Source organism: Zosterops lateralis (genome assembly GCF_965231275.1).
Source record: "Zosterops lateralis genome assembly, chromosome: 10".
Lineage (NCBI taxonomy): Eukaryota > Metazoa > Chordata > Aves > Passeriformes > Zosteropidae > Zosterops > Zosterops lateralis.
Window position 1 is genome coordinate 3967044 of NC_139770.1, and position 20165 is coordinate 3987208.

The 20165-nt window shown below is 42.2% G+C and overlaps 1 protein-coding gene across 6 annotated transcripts in view; it reads right to left on the reverse strand.

The window, feature by feature from the left end:
• The window catches only part of MECOM (MDS1 and EVI1 complex locus), a 330442-nt gene that overhangs the window by 171696 nt on the left and 138581 nt on the right, over positions 1 to 20165 (reverse strand). For all 6 annotated transcript variants that reach the window (XM_083868952.1, XM_083868948.1, XM_083868946.1 and 3 more), the window contains one exon: positions 11695 to 12044. In XM_083868952.1, coding sequence (XP_083725078.1) covers positions 11695 to 12044 — 350 coding nt within the window. Of the gene's footprint in view, positions 1 to 11694; positions 12045 to 20165 lie in introns of those variants that run through there.

A 20165-nucleotide genomic window follows, 5' to 3' on the forward strand; every position in this document is an offset into this window, starting at 1 on the left:
AATCTCTTAAGACATTATAAAACTGTTAGACAAAGAAATGTGAATACCTCTGCTTCTCAGCAGAATGGGAGGAAACCAAGGAAAATCTGGATCATGCTAAGCTTTTCTTTTCACCACAAAAATGGTAACTTAAACCTGTTGCATCAAATTATTTATAATTCCCAACACTAAGGCTGTTTTTTTTTTTCTTTTTCTTCTTCAGCATTACAGAGCGAGCCTGGCAATATCACAGGAGGAGGAAGAGTACTGCTGAGCCTTTCCAAACACATCAAATGTAAAAGTTACACATAAAAAAATCTGCAGAGCCCATCAGAATATGGGCAAATTGTGGTTTTAATCCCTCTGCTGTTTTTTTGCTCGGCATGGCAGAGAGCTCATCACACTGTCAGGGCTGCTGGAGACCACTTTGGGGGATTTCTGTGCTGCAGGAGGAGCAGGGGCTCGGAGGTGTGGGGTTTGATGGGGATGCTGAATGGGACAGGGCATGGCTGCCTCCAGCCTGGCTGAGATGGGACCAGGGCCCCACTTCACATTAATCCAGCTCTGTTTGGAGCCGTCTGCTATTTCAGGTCATCATTTCACTCCTCCTGACTCCCACTGCTGCGGGGGCATTAGCATGGGGACAAAAGCTGCTCAAGCACCTATTCTAAACCCATTCAAGCTCAAACCCACTAAAAATCTCACCCAAAATGATACTGTTCCAATCGGCTAAATTTTATTCAGGAATGCTGGGGCTGAAAACCAGAATTTTCGTTTTCTGCTTCTGCATTGTTGTCATGGGTGGTGGGATCAGATAGTCCAGTCTTAAAAACGCTCCAGAAGCACAAAAGTATTTGAATGCAAATGCCAAACAAATCACTCTCCCTGAGCTAAATACCTACCACGAGGGTTTCTATACACACAGAAACTTCTGTTAAAGTCATAATCTTCAAATAATTATTTAAACTATTGTGAAATCTGCCTAAAACATGTTTTATTCATCTCTGTTTGCATTAGTGTGAGGGGAAAAAGGCTTTAATGAGGGAAGTTGAGATGTTGCCTTTTTTGCAACAATGCCAGCCATCAAATTGGTGAGATGACTTGAGAAAATCAGCTTTTGAAAGGGAATAATGAGGGTCCACACTAGTAGGGACTGAGCTGCTCTGCCAAGGGTGGAACTGGTGATATTTGAAGCAGAAGGAAGAGTTTGTGTGGAGAAATGAGCAAACTGTGTCCACAAAAGGAGGAAAGCCCCAACTTAAATGAACAGAGGGACACCAAAATCTTGACATGAGGAGAACTGAAAAAGGAAAAAGATGCAGTAGAAAACTAAAATATATACAGCCACTAAAAGGCCATCAGAGCCTGGTTAGTAAACCATGTGCACAGCCAGTGCTGGAGGCAATTATGGCACGGACCTGCTGAAAAATAAATTGAGGAAGATGAGGGCCAGATATAAAGGGCAGAGATGGATGGGAGTTATAAAAGATTGGAAGAAGCTGAGAAGAAGGAAGTTTGTCCATAAGGCTGAACAGGACTTCGTGCTGAATCCAAGGTTTTGGGACAATGTGGAGAGCAGCAGTATCAGATATGAGTGGAGGAGAACAGGGATGAAGGAAGTAAAGAGAAGTGCACAGCCCAGGGTCAGCACATAGATGGAAATGGAATTTGAGATCACAAATCTACAAATAAATAATAAAAAAGGCATCTTCACACAGTTTTAACTGGGAGAAAATGGTAAAATGTTCTCTGGGGTAAAATGGTAAAATGTTCTCACAGTTCTCTGTGCAAGAGAGGAGGTGTGTTTCAAAGGCAAGGCACTGAGGACATTTCTGCTCACCCCGGCCATCAACACCATTTTCCTCTGCAGTCACAGAGGGTTTGGTAGGGTCATTTCTGGGTTTAGCATTAAAGACAGAAAAATTGTTTTCTCTCCTCCTTGTTAAACCACTCACTTGTCTGCCTACACATGTACATATTCCAAACAGGGAGATGCCAAGTTAATACTGGAAAGAAAAATCACTTTTTCTGTATTCACATTCAAATTTTGCCTTATTTGAAGGTTTTCACTAGATCAATATTTACAACTCACCTTTATAGAATATTTTCTGTAAATGCAGTAATGCTGAAGCTTTCCCACCCCCAAACTCCCATTTCCCCCTCCAGGAGAGCTTTACCTTTTTTTGCCCAAAATCAACATCGCCACCGCAGTTCCGCAATACCGCAACCACAAACCTCTCGGAAAACATTAATATCCAGATTTATTTTTTAGTAAAACACCCGCCTAGCAAATAGCTACATTTTTTGGAAAGCCCGTTTGGCCACATGAGGCCATTTCAAGAAGATAGGAGGGCGCTGAAGGTCCCTTTTGGAAATCCTCAGCAGCTCCAGAGCAGGTCTCCAGCACAGCCCACTCTGTGCCTGTTGCCAATACACTTCATCAAGTTAAGACTAAGAACAACACTTTGGGAAACCCACTATACACCAGAGCCCCCTTAGGCCGTAGGCTTCACCTGATGAAATGTTTTGCTTTTTGTGGGCTCTTTTACATCTTTCCACACTGAACTCGAGGTCTGTGCTTTAAAAGGAAGGGCCACTTAACGTTTGTGTTTCTTTCCCAAATTAATGGGTATTGTATGCGCCAAAGTTAACGCCGTCACTAAAGTCAGGCAGGATTATGACAACCTCTGTCCTCACTCCTGTGCATGCCACCTACCATTGAGCCAGGGAACATGAGGGCTGTCATGACAATAAAGCTCCATATTAAAACTCTCTGGGGTATTAGCCGATTAGCTATTAGCCAATTACAGTTTTCTGGTTTTATCTCCAAATAAGTATACTTTTTTATGTATCTGATGAATATATCCTAACCTGCAACAAACAATTTATTTTGTTTTTCAAGTTCTGCAATGTCTTTATTAGACCAAATGCCCAGATTGCAATGCTATTGTTAAACATCAAACCTCAGTGCTGTGTCCTCTGAGGCACATGTGTTCATCTGGGTTAATAAGCATCTTGCTGTACCCCAACTCCTGTGTTCATTTGCTTCTGTTTAATGATGACCATCTCCTCCTGCCCACATGTATGCTCGTCTCTGCACTGCTTGTTGAGCCATCAAGACACACCTTTGTTTCATTTAGTATGCAATTTTCACCTCTGACCCAAGAAACTAGTCTTAGGCTTCCTGAACTTTATTGCCTGTTAATAGACTGCTGGCTCTCTTTTCAGCAGTCATAGAAATGGTGGAGAGACATTTAATTGAAAAGAGGGACAAAGCTAGAGCTTGAAAGGCAAAGTCAGTAGGGTTTAAACAAAAAAAAATAAAAAATATCCAGCAATAATATGTTTGAGGAGGTTTAGATATTCTTTACAAGTTCGTGGCTCTTTACACAAATAAGAAAGACATCATTGATTTAATTATCTTCCCGGGGAACAATGGTGTAATACCCTGAATGGTGCTAAATGATTGATCTGGTAATTCATCTTCTGCTAACAGCTATCTCTGCATTTTGTTTCTCTCCGGTCCTCAGCCCGATGACATTAGCAGCAATGTCACGGAGCAGTGCTGGGCTTTCATAAAACACCCACAGATGCTCTTTCCTGCCAGTGTTTAGAGACACATGGTTATAATTTTGTCTGTATTTCTTTGTCGTAGATTACTTTTAACTACATCTGTTCAATTAAAACAGAAAAAAAGAAAGACACAGCCAGAGCCCATCAGCTTTATATCAGAAGAAGCCTTTTAATGAAATAGGGAGATTTAATTTTGTAAGTGTTCTGATGGGTGCGAGATGCCTTTATGTTTTTTCAGAAGTTCTGTTTGGTGAATAGTTAGGAAAGGACATTATTACAGCATAAGGATATTATTGTACACAGAAAGGCATTATTAAAAGTGATTTATTGTCCCATGTTAGGAAACTTATAGGAAAAGTCTGATAATATATTAAACTTGTTTATTATGGACTTCATATAATTTTTGAATAATGCTGCTTTTTCTTTTGACAAGAGCAATAAACTCTGCTGATATAGACATACATTGATTATCCCAAGTCAACTGTGTTGCTTAAAGAAACATGCCCAAACAATCAGCTCCTGACAGCTGCATCTCTGGTTATTTACAATAGCCATCACAGTAATAACTCACCATTTCTATATTAATAAGGCAGAGAAATTTATTATGATGGTATTGAAAAGTTATTAAGTACTGCATCCCAAGTGACAAAGTACCACAGCACTGTCACTATCCAAAAGCAGTTGCCCATCCATCACAAAGCTTTCCAGATGGTCCTGCATCTTTATCGCTCCCAGGTTGGTGACATCACCTGTTCACCCACTCAAAATTGATGATGAAAGCAAACAGATCTATCTTACTTACATTTACCAAATCAATTTAATTTTACAGGCCGTGGCTTAGTGACATATTGACTGTTTTCCTTAATGGCATCTACTGTACTTAATGCAAAGAACTCATCTTTGAATCCTGGCTTGCATAATGTGGCATTTCATAATAAATTTTTTATAACGTATTTATTTAATGGGAAGAATTATGATTGTTTGTCAGTTCTATTAGATGCAATTACTATTCGCTTCAGTTTAATATTTTTTATTTTTCTTTCTGATGTTGTCTTTCTTAATGGTTAAATTCAATTTACCAGTTTTGTCTTTTAAAGGGATGTCTGGCATATCTCATTTATTTTTCTTTGTAATTTGATAATCTCAAATCTGCTCCAATGGCAGCTTTTGTCTCTATTAATTTAATGCTCTTACCTGCTTGGAGAGAATGTTACCAAACTCAAAACCTACCTTGGTGGTGTTTAAATAAATAAAAATCTCTTTGTTCTGAAGAGAAATACAAATTCCTGAAACATCCTCTCGGTTCTGCTCTGAAGAAGGTTACAAAACTTCCTTCTCCCCTTCCTACTTCTAAGTCCACTTGACCCTTATGGTTTCACTCTGCTTCCCTCAGGAGTTAATGCTCCTCCTGATTAAATTAAAACCTCAGTGGCTTTGTGGGCAATACACACACAGACCTACAGAGAGGATTCTGTGGCTTTAGACCCTGCCGTGAAATGTGCCATTTCCTGCCCTCAAGGTCAAGGACATGGTGGAGCATCCACTGTGGGTGGAGAAACAGTCAACTCTACACAACCCCATTCCAGGTTTCATTGGGACAAAAGCTTTTGTGAGATTTTACAGCTGTGCCACACCAACAGCTGCTCAGCCTCCTGCACTGGCTAAAAGCCTCTTCCTGATGCTGTTGCCACGTTGACCTTGGGTTGGCTGAGAGCCTCACCAGCCCCCTGAGCACAGCCCCAGTGCCTGGGGGTGAGGGGCACCTCCCTTCCAGCTACCACTGCAGCCTCTCAGCTCCCTTGTGTGATATCAGTCTGAAGGTTTTCTGAGAGCAGCTCCCCTGGCCAGCCCAGGAGGGAGATCTGGTGCTCCCCTCCCAGTGACTGGCAGCTTTTCCTGCCCAAGGGAAGGTTGTGGCCTTTGTCCAAAAGAACAAAGTGTCACATCCCACCAACCTCCTGCAAGACTCTGCTTAATCATACTAATCAAAGAGTTAGAGGAATTGAAGGGTGGAAGTAAGGAATAATAAAGACAACATGGACTAACACTGAATGATCCCCCTTGTCCTCACCATCTTCCACCCACACAGAATAGCCCAAAGGACCAACATCTCCCCTTTGCTGTCAATACATTTAATTCAAACCGAATGACAAGTCCACCTGCTCATATCTTGCTATTCAAGGACCTAATATTTGCTCATTTGCAATTATAAACTCTGTGTTCTCCGAGCAGGGAGAAAGCTGCTGATAAGCTCAAGGGAGGTGGCTGGAGTATGGTGCTGACATCCACTCTGAGGGCAACACTCTGCTCATGAAGCAGCAGCATCTGCCGGCCTTGCTGCAGCCGTGTCTGACTCAGGGCTCAGCCTCACCACAAGACCCAGATGCAAACAACAGAAGAATTCAGACTGGTGACACTTGCAGCCGTGTCCCTTTTTGTACACAGCTCTGGAGGGGCTGTCTCAAGCACCCTCGTGCACACTCAGCCCAGGCAGGACGCACGGCGTGAGCTCCGTCCCATGTGCACCGAACACTGTGTCCCTTGGAGAGCCCAACAGGGCAGCTGAGCACGTGCTTAGCTCAAACACCTGGGTAATCCTGTTGATGATAAGCTCGTGCCTAAGTGCTTTATTGGACCTCAGCCAGCGTGCTCTATGCCTTGCAAAGCCGAGCTCCAAATGGGATAAAACATCACCTATGTGCTGAAGACAAGGTAAGGATGTCACCCCCACCTGCAGCTGCCAGGGGTGGATGATCTGTTGATCTGGGGGAGAACACGCTCTCTGCAAGCCTGGATTGGTCTAGTATTGATCAAAAAGCAGCCCCACCTCTCACTATAAAACAAATCATTCCTTTTTAATTCCAAATAACTGGGTAGCCCACATCCTTGTTTCTGCTTTTGCTTCAATAATAATTTCACAAAAGTCCCTGGAGTCTCTATACTGCTGCAACCCATATGAAAGGAGAAAACCTAGGCAAGGAATCTGTGTTATACTTCCCTGCTTTCCAACCACCTGGCTGAGTGTGGTGCTGTTTTGCATGTTAATGCTGTTGAAAACAATTCAAGAAACGGCCAAGATTTGGTCTGTAAAAGTCACAGACCAGTGGCAGTGTGAAAGTGTCAAACAACAGCAGAAAACCAAGAGGTTTTTTATTTAGCACTAGGACACGCTCCATATCCCAAAGAAAAATATTCACAAGTGATGAAGTCTTTGTTCCTTCTATTTTTCTTTTTAAAAAAAAAAAAAAATTATCTACTGCTCTCTCCCAGAGTGATTTTCCTGACTACAAGGGAGTTATTTCTCTCAGCACTGTCACTGTTTATTAAGAATAGCTTAACTCAAGTTTTAAGATGTGTGAATTCCACATGAAGGTATTTAGAAGACAAGACTTTTTGCTCTGTTTTTATTAAAAACAAAACAAACAAACACTGCTTTCTGGCACAGAGTTTTCCAAAGGAGGACCCAAAAATAGAGGCTAACATCTGTACATAGGAATTGGTTGGTAACTCCCACTGATTACAGTAGAAGTTTTTGGATACTAAGAAAACAAAGCTATTGGTTTAGGTGCTGCAATTCAGATTTGGGACCATATACATTATATTTCATCTCTAAAAGACTATACTTTTTTTTAACATATTATTTAATTTTCATAGCAATGTATAGTACACCTAAACCCTAGAATGTCAAATAAATTTGATTTTTAAAACTGCTAAAAGAAAGCAAAAGAGTGCAGAATTAAAGCTCCAAACTGCAGCTATTCCTGTCCCTACAAACTAGTGGGAAGCTTGTACTCCAGAACAATTTTTAGGAAGCTGTGCAGTTTTCTCCAAGGACTCACATGAAAAATGTTAGAGGAGACATAAATAAATAGCCAAATGGCCTCCTAATTTCCATTTAGAAGTAATAGCATCAGCTCAAGCATACTCTACCAAATATGAGTTGTTTTTCAGCCTCACTGGCATGACAGGAAAATATACTCTGCTCTATAAACAGATTATATGCTGCTTTATAAAGCTCTAAAATATTTTTTTTTTACTTCTGTGACAGGTTTGATTTATTAGAGTTTATTGCTCCTGGTTTTGCCCTCCTAGTAAAGAAATAAAAGTTTAGGATCAAAAGAGCTGTGAAGAATTTGCTCTTATGAATGAGACTTTGAGTTTGCTGGAGCAGCAAGAGGCCTGAATTTGGATATTGGTTGTCCTCTGGCCCAAGGTAGGTGCCTGTGCTTCAGAGACCTACCCAGAGCCTTGCTTTGAAATACTCTCCCAGTTGTTTTTCATAGCAGGGCCATGAACCACGATGAAATCACTGAATTTCTGTTCCCTCGCTTTTGTTAAAAAAAAAAAAAAAAAAAAAAAAAAAAAAAAAAAAAAAAAAAAAAATTACTGCCATCCTCTTAAGAGCTTGTTTTCTTTGTTGATTAAGCAGCAGTCAATTTTCCCTTTTCAAACAAGCACCAAGCAACAGCCTCCCGACCCCCTCGGATATTCGGGCTGCCGGCAAATACTAAAACCCCCGTGACAAACTGCAAAAAAGCTCGACCTTTCCCCTTGTCCGGTGACCCCCGGTTCGATTTGTACTTTAGCTAACCAATACCTGATTAGATAATGCTCAACTCCAGCCCCGCAAAATGAGATAAAATTCAAATTTATGGCTTTTCATTTAAATTGATCTACAGCGCTCTAATCATGACCCAAGCGCGAGTATATCACAACAAATTCTTTTTGTCCCGGAGTGTGTTTTATGGCTGAACTGTATAAATGGACACAATGGACATTGTTTCCTTGGACTTGCTCTGACAGAACTCTGTGCTGATCCCATAGGGAGTTTTGCTATAGGGGAATGTAGGAACAGGCTCCATGAAATTCCTCAGCCTCCTGAAGAAAATTTTTCTTTATCATCAACCACCTGGCTGCAGAATTTAACAGCAGCAGTTCCCCCCAGCTTCCACTTCTCTCCCAGGCTAATCCCACTATCATCTCAGATGGATATCAGTCACAAAAACTGGAAGTCAGAAGTATCCCACAGCTGGAAATACCCAAAACTACGACAAGCTTTTGCGAGGGGAAAAAATTTCTTTTCCAAAAATGTAGTTACAGTCCAAATTTATGTGTAACTGTAACCTCTTGTCTCCCAGGTGAACATAGAGTTTTTGGTTAAAAATTTCTAGTGTAAGATTTTACACTACCTAGAAATACTAAACAACTGCAAAAATGCAGCAAATGTTTCATAACAAAATGGATAATATGTGCAGCATCAGAAAAGGCTGAGAAAGATGTCTGTCTTTCCATTCAAAACTGTTTTAATGTTTGTTTTCCTCAAAAAAAATTTCTTCATCATCTTTGAAAGCCAAACACCACTGTACATTCAGTGTTCCAGCCAAAACTCGGATAAAATTAAAAGATTGAGGGTTTTTTGTTTGTTTGTTTGTTTTTTGTTTTGTTTTGTTTTATTTTTTTTAAACCTTAATCATCCTCTATGCAGTCAGAGGAGAATCTACTCAAGAGGTAAGTACACAAATAGTTGCAGTGGTGCAACCCCACCATGCATTTCTTGGAGCACTGCAGACAAGAAGTGAAGAAATGAGTATGTCTGGACACAGCAAAACACTTTCTTTAGCCTATGGGACCAGGAGCAACATGAGCAGGTTGGGACATCCCTCCTTCTAAAGTCACCAGCTGGCTTCTCTAGCACCATGAACAATCCTAGGAATTACAGGTAATCAAACATAAGAGACTATCATGTCACAATCTGCATCAATACAATTCACTCATCAAACAAGTGGAAAGATTTTAAAACTTCTCATGCTACAAAGTCACTCAAAACCCACAGCCAGTGCCACACAGGAACTTTGGTTCTATCCTTCCTCCATTTAAGATTGAAATGACATTTCACCTTGATTGTCAGCAACAGCAGAATGAATTCTCATTTGTTAACTGACTTGTTGGCACCTGGCTGGACACACACCTTGTTTCTCAAAAGTGCCCGTTTAAGCAGAAAACAACAGCACCAGAAAAGCTTTAATTTCCAAGACTGTACTTAAACCTCAGTAAATGAGAGTTTTCCTCACCATCTCTCACTGTCTCTAGCACTGCCTGAGCCCACACACCAGCATCAGCTTCTTTCCCCCTTTAATATCCAAAACACAAGCCAAGGAAGTGGTGGATTCCTGAGGAGTGTGGTAGTGAAGCATCTGGGGTGGAATGAGCATCACTGAAGTCTTCTCCAGCTTCCTCTACATCTCTCCTTTAGCCCCAACCATCACTATGTGCCATTTTACTCACTGTATTAACTCTGGTAACCAGAATTCCTTCATTTCTCTTCAACTACAGTAAATTTAACCCACTTGTCGGAAAAAATATTCTGTTTCAAGTTCCTCTAAGTGTCACAGAATACTTCTGGGTGAGTGACCGAATTGCAGAGGGACTTGACTGTTGATTTTGTGTGATTTTGCTCCAACATTTTTCAATAGCTTGCCCCAGCTGTCCCAAATAAATAACACTATTCAAATGGCACGAGTCCTGCAGCTTGAAAGGGATTCAAGCTGCCAGCTGGGTGTCCAGCACTATCAAGATATTCTTTTCTTGTCTGAATATCACAGACCCCCAAATCTGAAATATTTCAAGCAGGAAAACCAGTCTCTAATATTTTAGAGCATATTGCCAGCATCTCAGGGTGTGAAAAGCTGGATGGGTTTCCCTCAGTCTTAGTGGGATTATCCTGTCCTACACCACTTGAGTGTCCAGTCTAAAATACGCTAATTTTGGAATAATGTTAAACCTGCAAGTACAGCCATGTATCAACAGTTTTGCTTTAATTACTGTTATCAATATTTGAGCTTAATTGTGGTGTGGTTAAAGGTCAAATTTTATGGTTTCCTGGTGCCTTTTTCAAATAATCAAGATTTCTCACTAGCAATTATATTGCATCACAGTCTGTTAACTCAATAGAGTGCTGCCAAGTCTATGATTTCTCCTGACACTATTCTGTCACATTGTCACAGGTCTCACAAGAGTTTAAACAGCTGGATGGAAAGTTCCTCATGAACTCCCTGAGAGTTTATGGACAGTTAAGAGCAAATCAAGCTTCCATTTTCCACCATATCTGCAAGGCTGTGCTCCACAACAAAACTCCTTTTTTCCTGGGAAAATGAACTCCCATCTCTCCAGAGGTCAGGCGTGCCCCTGGAGAGCCATGCAAACCCTGCATGGTTCCCCTTATCAGAAACCAAAGGAAACGTGCAGATGGAAAGCAGAGATTGTGCTCTCTTCCTACAGCACATTGTTAAAACGATGAATAAAACCATGCAGGAACATTTGTTACATCATAACACAACAGCAGCACCACTTGATGTTTGGATCCCTGGCCTGACCATGGAGCAGGAGCTCAGACAGATCTTCAGTGATACCACAGTGAGGAAAATTATATCCCTGAAGGCAGGGAAAGCAGGATCCAACACCTGTACTCACCAAAGGAGTCCATGGGCTCCTTCAGGAAAAGGATTTCCTAAAGCATCTGCAGAAGTAACATGAACCACACCACTCCCATGTGTGCTGGGCATGGCACTAGCATCCAAACCTACTTCACCAAATGAATGGCAGAATTCCCATTAAGTTAAATGGAAGCAGGATCAGTCCCCCAGATTTTGAAGCCCTCTAATAGCGCAAAGTTTTTCAATAGCAATATAACACTTAACTTAAGGTCTATTTTAATCATTGCTGACAGAAAGTGGCAATTCACAACCCTGAAAGCAGCATCCAGTTTCATTTCAGACCTATAATGCAGTGATTTTGCAAATCCCTCACACAGAGACATAGCGTAGGACTATCCAAGACCTGGCTAAAAATGGTATAGAAATGTTCCAATAACACTTTTTCCTCACTTTCCTCAAAAGGAGCATCACCTGCCAATATCCACCCAGATAGATTTCATGCATGAAGAGCAATATTAATTTCTGACTCTTTTTCTTTTCCAATTCACAGTCGTCTCCATCCAGAAAACCCCAGAAGGCCACAAAGCAGTTTGTGCACATAAATATGCTTTGGCTGCTGCAGGATAAGACTCAAATTCTGCAAATATTTCTGTGTTTATATATAGACACACAAAAACTCAACAGGCTGAAAGAATGTTCAGCATCTTACCTCCCAGCCGTAACAGGGATCTTTCAGGTGTGGCCGCTGCTCGCCTACAAAAGGGCCAAATTTTTCCCCTGCTTCAATCTTCCTTTTGGTCCATATCCCTAATCCTGCTCCAGGAATGTTGGATTCTCGGAGCTCAAACTCTGAAGGAATGGGAATGTCATCAGGAATGTATATTGGAGCCTTGTAAGGAGAGCTCTCCTTGGGTGTGAAAGCCTCGCTGGAGGTTGCTGGAGAAGACGGCTCTTGGATGCTGATGGATGTTGGACACTGGACATTTGCAGCCTCTCCATCAGCTTCTGGCACCTCCTCCAAGGGAAGCTCTGGAAAGCTCTCATACAAACATTCATCACCTGGAAAAGAAAACCAAACAGTAGGATTTGAAACACCCTTACAGATTTTGCACATGAAACCCTTTCAGCCTGCACAAAGAATGGAAGGGACACTTTGGGAGACTTCCCCAACCACTAAACCTGCAGCAGAGCCTCACCCTGGATGGAGCTGAGCCTTTTCTCTAGTGTAGGCCTGGGGGTAACACAGTGTTTCTCAGTATTCCTGACATCAAAAGTGGTTTGCATCACTGAACACAGGCGAGGGAATTGCACACAGATGTAAAGGCAGGCACACCCCATTGTCCAGTCAGGTCTGGATACAGCACTGCACCCCACACGTGCTTTGAAACTACAATTGAAAGCCAGCATTATGTGTTACAACTGAAATCTAAGAGAAGTGAAAAGCAGGAAAGCTTCACTGGTCTTGCAGAGAGACAGATTGAACCTAAAGTAGCCAAAATTAAGTTTGATGGCCTCCAATTAGTCCTCGGAGAAAGGATCCAGCCTACCACACAACTCTTGGCAAGAGCTTCAGTTGATGTAAATCAATGTCTTACCATTGACCTCCAAGAAATGCAATGGTCTAAAATAAGTTCAGGATCCAAACAGCACCTTATAGAGAACATGAACCTTCTCTTCTTACAGTTGCAAAAAAACCTGGGGCAGATCCAAAACGCATTTAAAACAAAAATCTCTGGGGCTTAGCCAGCAAACAAAAGAAAAAAAGACACAAAAAAAAAATCCTCACTATTTTTGACAACCTAAAATGTAAGACTGATTATAGATTCCTTTTAGTCATAAACTTTGAGTTACTTCAGCAGGGGCTTTAGCTGCACCAGCAATACAGTGTTCAACCCAACACCACATGTAAAAGGAGCAAAATAGCAAAACTAACAAAAAAAAACCCCTTCTTCATTGTTTATATCCATTTAACTTATTCATGTTCTTGGGTTTTTATACACACCAGAACTCATTCTGCTTAATTCAAATAGGAGGTAGGAATACTGTTCTCCAAGGACTGAAACTGAGAGATCAAGTATTTAAAACCTTAGCTGGAGGATATTTGCATAATATGGTTGGCTCAGAAACGAAAGCGTTACACTGGGCTTGGCTTTCAGAATGACTCTGTTTCAGTGAAGAAACAGGAAACTTTAAAATGTTCTTTCAATTTCTTGCTCATTTAAGAAACTATCCATGGTAGATTAGCACCGTATGCCTTTTCCACTGGAAACTGGTCATAGCCCATTGTCTCTCACATCTTTGTTACATATTATCTCACGGGTTTATATCTGTACTTTCATGCTTATGGTGCTGCCTAAGACAAACACTGGGACATAACAAATCATTGGAATAGATTGCTCCCATCACAGGACTGGCAAACTGGATTCTTCATCTGTGAGCAATTTATTCACAGCCATGAACTGTTTTTCTTTCTTTTATGTGGCACTGGCTATGACCTCATACATGTCACAGGAAAGTTCAGCTACCCATCCCCTCGGCCTCCAGTTTGGCAGAGTCTGCCTGCACTTTAACAACTGAACCCAATATTGATTAGTTTGTCGCTTTCCTAATACCTGGCATTCTGAGAAGTTGAAAAACCTGACTGAGAAGGACACGGAGAGGGATTTTCCACTGCTTATGGTTCAGAAATCCTACCTGGCATAGCTCACTTTGGCAATGATGCTCAAGGGCTTGTGAAAGCACTGGTGCAGAGAGCTTGCTCTGGGCCAACCACTAATGAGCCCATGCCACACCTTCCCTCCTGCTCCCAGCATCCCTTCCCTGGGACTCCAAAGGACAGGAAGGAGGGCATGGAAAGGATGGAGACACAGCTCTATGGATGCCACCACTCCCTTTGCCCTGCACTGAGACAACCCCTTCAGCAGTCATCTCTCATGGCACTGCTGCTTCCCCCAAACACAGCCGTGCTCCACCATGGTGGGACAGGTGACAGAGGCCCATCCACACCTCCTGAGCATCCCTCAAAACTTGAACATGTTCCCTGACTTTGCAGGCCAGCAGCAGTGCTGCATCCACTCAGGGCAGGCGTGCTCCCGTTCAGATGTCTTCCCCCAACTGTTTTGATTGCAGTCCTGCCTAAAAGACTTCAGCTGTTTTTGAAACAGGGGTAAAAAAAAAAAAAAAAATAGAAAACCCTAACTCATGTATACACATGGGGTGCAGGAAGAGAAATCACACAAGGAAAGTGATCTGGATGATGATAAGCACATGGCTCACTAGAAGAGGGGGGCCCGGGGTAAAAACTTCAGGCATCTAAATCTCACTGATTTTCCATGACAGCTGGGTGCCTGACACTCAAACTCCTTAAAAAGCCCATCTCCCACAGTCACTGCTGTTGTCCCTGTCCTGCCAAGCAGTATCCTGTAAAACCAAGGCTCTCTGTGTCCCACAGTCAACTCTCCTTCACAAATAAAGTATCTCAGCCAAATAATTTAAGTCACAGCAAGTAATGACCTGCTCTCTCCCTGTCCCAAAGGGCCACCTTCCTTAGCTCCACTTGCCAGCAGTGCCTGCCCACAAGCCAGCACAAGCTGAGCCTTAAACATTTAGCAAGCAGAGCTTTACAGATGTTTCATCTTCCCCAGGGACAGTCCAGTTTAATTTCTCTCTCGCAGACTCAAAGGCCTCAGTTATACTTATCTCAGTCATTCTGGCTACGCTCGTTTTTTAGCCATATAGGGTCAAACCTGCAGCTGATAAATTGGCCTCTGAAAGCCTGGCAGGGAGACAAGTCCGTTTGCTGGGTCTATTGTGCCTCCTTTGATTTCCAGCAGCCACACCCGATGTCGTCGTTAAACATGGGCTTTCAGCTTGAAAGCTCTGGAAAGTATAATATGCCTCCATGCCCCAAAGCGCTAAGTGTGGGTAAAATGGATTGCTGAAATAGTCCTTTGCCTGAAATAGCAATGTGTTCTAGCAAAAAAATATATTTTTAAGCCTCAAAATGGACACAGATTAGAATTATGACTGACCAAGAGATGGGAAGACCCTTAAGCCATATTTGTGAAATTCATGATAGAAACAGCTCTATTAAAATCAACGTACACGAACCAAGGTTCTGGTCTTAGTTTTCAAAGGGTGTATGACCATTTTTTTTTAAATTTACACCCACATGGATCAGAGGGACTTCCAGCAAAACCATAGGATATTGACTGATGGAAAACCTTCGTAAGGTTAGAATTAGACACAGGGACCGTGCTGATAAGCATCATTTTCACAGTGACCTGCAAATTGTTCACACAGATAGCACTCCAGTTTTGAAACTCAAGATGGCCTCTTCAAATTCCAATAATTATCCCCACCATAAACGAGATGAAATAAAAAATGAGGCCCCTGATAAGGGAGCAGATGAGATTAGGCTATGTGGAAGCTTAGATATTAGTCTCCATGAAATTCTTCACCACTATTTTACAACAAAAACATGAGCAAGCTTCAAAGGAAACCCAGGAGTAAAGGTTAATTGCTACTAAAAGGCCAGGGTGGACACCTGTGTTTGCACTTTTGTCACAACCTTGCCCACCAGCAGGAAAGAGCCCACGTGGCTGGGGACGTGCCTGACAAGGATGAGAGCACGATGTGCCAAGGCTGCCTCTGTAGCTCCAGGGCCTGGGGTCGTTCCAAGACTAAGAGAGGCCTTCTGTGCATGGCTGGGAGGAGGAGAGGACTTCCTTCCATTAGGATGTTTCTCAGTTCAGCCCAGTTTTCCTCTCCAAGAGCAATTAGGTAAGAGGCGCTGATGGCCAAGGCAGAGATTGGACACTGCCCAGTGCTGCTGCCAGAGGTGTGATGGGCCTCATGCTCAGCAGGGCTGTGCCTGGCTGCAGCTGAAATGCCACTCCATGGCACCTCACAGTGAGCAGACATGCTGGCCTGCTGCACTTATCTGTGTTTCAGGGCAGCCTTAAATTCAAATTTCTCACAAATTCTTCCAGGGATCAAGTCTACACCCAGATCTCCATGGCCAAAGCCAGTCATAGCAAACAGAAACATAACAGAAACATTCCATAGGGAATTCTGGTCTTCCTTTCCTCAGGTTATTTGTGCTCAAAGGAGATACATTCCCAAAGTGACTGCTGACTGATAAACACTCTAGCACATAAATGCAGTTCTCTGCGCTTGGATTCATGCACTTGCCCACCAGTGATTTATTCATAAGCTGGCTTACTCTAGAGGAAAGAGGCAGCTGAAAGCAAAGGCATCTAAAGAGCCTAATTCAAAATGCCATCACCTTCTGAGCAGGATAAAGCAAGAGCTGAGATAAATGTCAGAGTGGCTCTTTGCAGTGAGAAGAGCCACACAGTTTTATGCCTGCAGCTTCTCAAAGGTGAGATGACCCCTGGCCCCAAAGATTAGACACCATGAGGACACAACTCTATTTGATGGGAGAATTCCATCACACATCAGGAGCTTTGAGCTCCACTAGCTCTATAGACCATGGCTTGTACAAGTCTTCAGCAAGGATGCATTAATGAAGGCTTTTGGATGGTAGGATCAGGGGAATTCCTTCTGCAGGAGGTGATGGTGGACCTGAATGTACCACAAACTCCTAAATCGGATCCTTGAAAGAGACTGGTGAGCATTTATATTTGTTTGGCCTAATATCACCATTCAGTGCAGAGGAAATCAGCCTGGAGTATTTGCAGGGCTATCTTAAAAGGAGACAGGCATTTCCTGTTGCATACAAATGGACACCTTTATCTGAATTTCTGTTTGAGCAATTACTAAAGAAAAAAAAATTACCTGTTACAGGCAGAGACTGATTGATTACAAAATATATCTACATCAGTCTAGAACACAGGAGGTCAAGAAAAGCAGAAAATTAAGAGAAGAAAGCCCATTAGCCTCAAAAGTAGTTCTTAGCCAGTGAACACAATGGGAGCCACCTGACAGTCCACACGAGGTAGGCACAGCTCAGAGGGGGCCAGAGGAGATGTAAAGAAAGATCCTTTTCTTTAGAAACATTTAGAGATTGGGTTACTATCTCCAGGCACAGGAAGGACTCCAGCCAAGGGCTACATTACTCTACTTGAACACTTTATCAGTCAACGCACCTGAAACTGGTTTGTGCTGCTCCCTTTTCACAGAACTGTTCTGTGGATCTGGATCTATTCATGGTTATTTATTATTATTTGTATTGTAACACAGTCTGGTACCCCCAGGCAGGACCCCATTGTGAAAAGCATTGGGCAGACCTAATCAAGTGAGATTAGATTCTAACCAGACTAGACCCAGTAATTCCCAGTTAGGTGAAAATCATAAAACGTGGGAGAGAAACACTGTTTTACAAATGGCAAGTTCCACTGTACAACAAAAAAGATTACAAGCACGTTTAGAGATAAACACAGCATTTGAAGCTGTTCTGAATAATTACTTCAATTACCAAGGAAAAAATACTTTCACAACCATTAGCCTTCAAACACATGGGGATTTTGCATATTTGTATTACTTGACCCTAACACAAGCATGAGAAAACCAAAGCTGTCCAAAACTCACTCCAAAGGTCCAACCCCAAAAACCACGCTCATGCAATGAGAGCAAGGGGGACCAAAGCACCCGTGTGGTGGCCCCAAAGGCCAGATTCTGATTTCTCTTACACAACTGTTAAATCTAAAGTAATTACTTTAGACTTCCACCAAGGAATAAAAGAGATCAGCGTCTATCCTGGAGTTAACCAAAATTACTCGAATTTCTTCAGATTGACACTAATGTAACAAAATGAGAGGAAAATGTGGTGCCCAGATTTCAGCCTTCCCTTCATGCTCATGACACTGCTGATCACAGAGGGCAATTCTCCCAGCAGAGCTCCCACACCTCAGCCCTGAGCCACAGTGAGCAAACCCTTCTGCGTGTCGGCAGAAGAGGGAGTTGTAGGAAAAGCTGTGGGGACAAAGGCAGGGGGAAAAGGCAGCTGGAGGCGGCCCGAGCACGGCTTTGGGGGTGAAATATATAAATTACCAGCTTCTCATGGTGCTGCACCGTGGGCAGCAGTATCTGCACGAAATGCAAAAGGAGCTCAGCCAGGGTCACCTCTGGAGCAGCCCATGCCAAGGACATTGGGTGGCTTCAGTTTGTGCCTCATGGCAAGGTGCACATCAGCAAGAACAGAGCAGATAATTCACATTAAAACCTTCCTTGTGTAGGAAGCAGCTTTTGCTTCTCAAATCACAGTGTCTGCAGAAAACAGCCCTGAAATAAGAGACTCATACTGGCAGCAGAAGGGAGTTCCTGATGAGCACCAAGCACTTGGGAGAAATCTGTCCACAGACAAGGGAGAGAAGAAGCTGAACACCCTCTAAAGCATCAGGTCTTTAAGAGAGGATAATTTCAGCATTGCCAAGTGTTGGTACTAGAGCAGCAAAGTTATAATGTAGTAACTGTGTAGGGACCTGCCTGTGGTCTCTGGCAATTCTCACCATCAGCCCCTACAATAACTAGTAGCATTTGGTGCTCTGTCTAGTGTCATTCATGTCTAATTGAGCAACACAGTCAAAAGCATCTGATGGGGACCAGACGCTGGCTTTTAATTAGGGTCCAGCACTGAGAGACTGTGGGTCAAATTCTACTTTCATTTGCACAGGAGCTGCTCTCCTTGATGTGGGGGTGAAGCTGCACCTGCATAACTGAAAAGTAAAATTTGGCTGCTTGTGGTTCCTGTGCACTTTTCCATATAAATTACTGTACTACATGCAGCAACAAAGGTTTATAAATGTTGGCTGGCACGCACTGAATTTATTTACAAGTTAAGTCTAATTTTTATTTATAGTTCCAGTACAATCATCTCTGGTAGAAATATTTATGTTATCTGTACTTCTGGTCTGTTAGAGCCTACTGCAATCATAAACATGGCTGAAAAATTATTCGCAGTTAGCAGGGTTTAAACTACCCATTATATCACTAGCTAGTGCCAATAAACTTTGGTGCTGGTTGATAAAGTTTCCTCAATGGAATAAATATATATTTGACTTTCAAAACCTTTCCTGGGTTACACAGAGTGGGGGGTAAGGGAAGAGGGAAATGCCAGCTGTAGGATTTGATGTACTGAGAGCCAGATCTGCAGCTAGCAAGGAGTCTGGAGAGATCCACACGGGCTGGAGGCAGCCTAAAGCATGCTGAAACTCTAACTAATAGCTTAAATTTGTATCTTGGTAAGATATTTCAACTGAGAGGAGCTGCAGCAGCTAACACATACTCGCTAATGCCCTTCATGACTCTCTATATGGAGTAGACCCAAGGGGGGAAAAAAAAAAATCTGCCTTGAAATTTTTAGCCCTGAGTACTGGTCACTGCTAAGGGAGGAAAAATGGATTAGGGGAGCCAGCTTTTGTTCATTGTTTGATTGCCATAATGGTAAACATGACATATATTCTCACTCTGACATGGCACAAGAAGCCAACCAGCTCAGGACAAAACTAAGGACAAGAAGGTTAAACGTGAATTAGTGAGACCAGCCACTTATACACAGAAAGTACAGATTAGGAGCAAAATTTAACTAAATCTGTATCAGCTGGGGTAAGACAGAAAAGGTAATGCACTTGAACAGTCCCTGCCACAGTGAAAAACTATTGCTGTAAAAGAACATTTTTAAATCAGAACAATTACTTAAACCTACAGTATTATAATCAACATAAATGAAACTTTATCTCGATGTAATAAATCAGTGTAACTGAACTTCTTTTTACTCATTAGTAGACCTTTACTGTTTTAAACTGAGATGTGTCACAAAGTAGCACTGCAAATCACATGCCTCTTTCCAGCAGAAAGCAGTAATAAAAGATGACTATTCTACCAAATTATAATGAAGACAGATAACAGAGTGAATTATAAAACAAAGGTTATAGATAGAGACTGAGCCTTGTAGAGGTAATGACTTTTAATTGGATTGAGTTTATCATATTTTCAGAGGTACAGCACAACCAGAAGAAAGGATTAGAATTATTTCCACATTTCATTATTTGGCATAATGAGAAAACAGAGGGAGGTCCACATCCCTGATGTGTTTGGTAAGCCACAGGAGATGTTGAACATGTCAGTATCTGGTAGAGTACGGTCCTGAGACACAAATGCATTCGCTCCCTTGTAATGCGGCAAAGTGTAATCACTTGAAAAGGAAAAGAAAAAAAA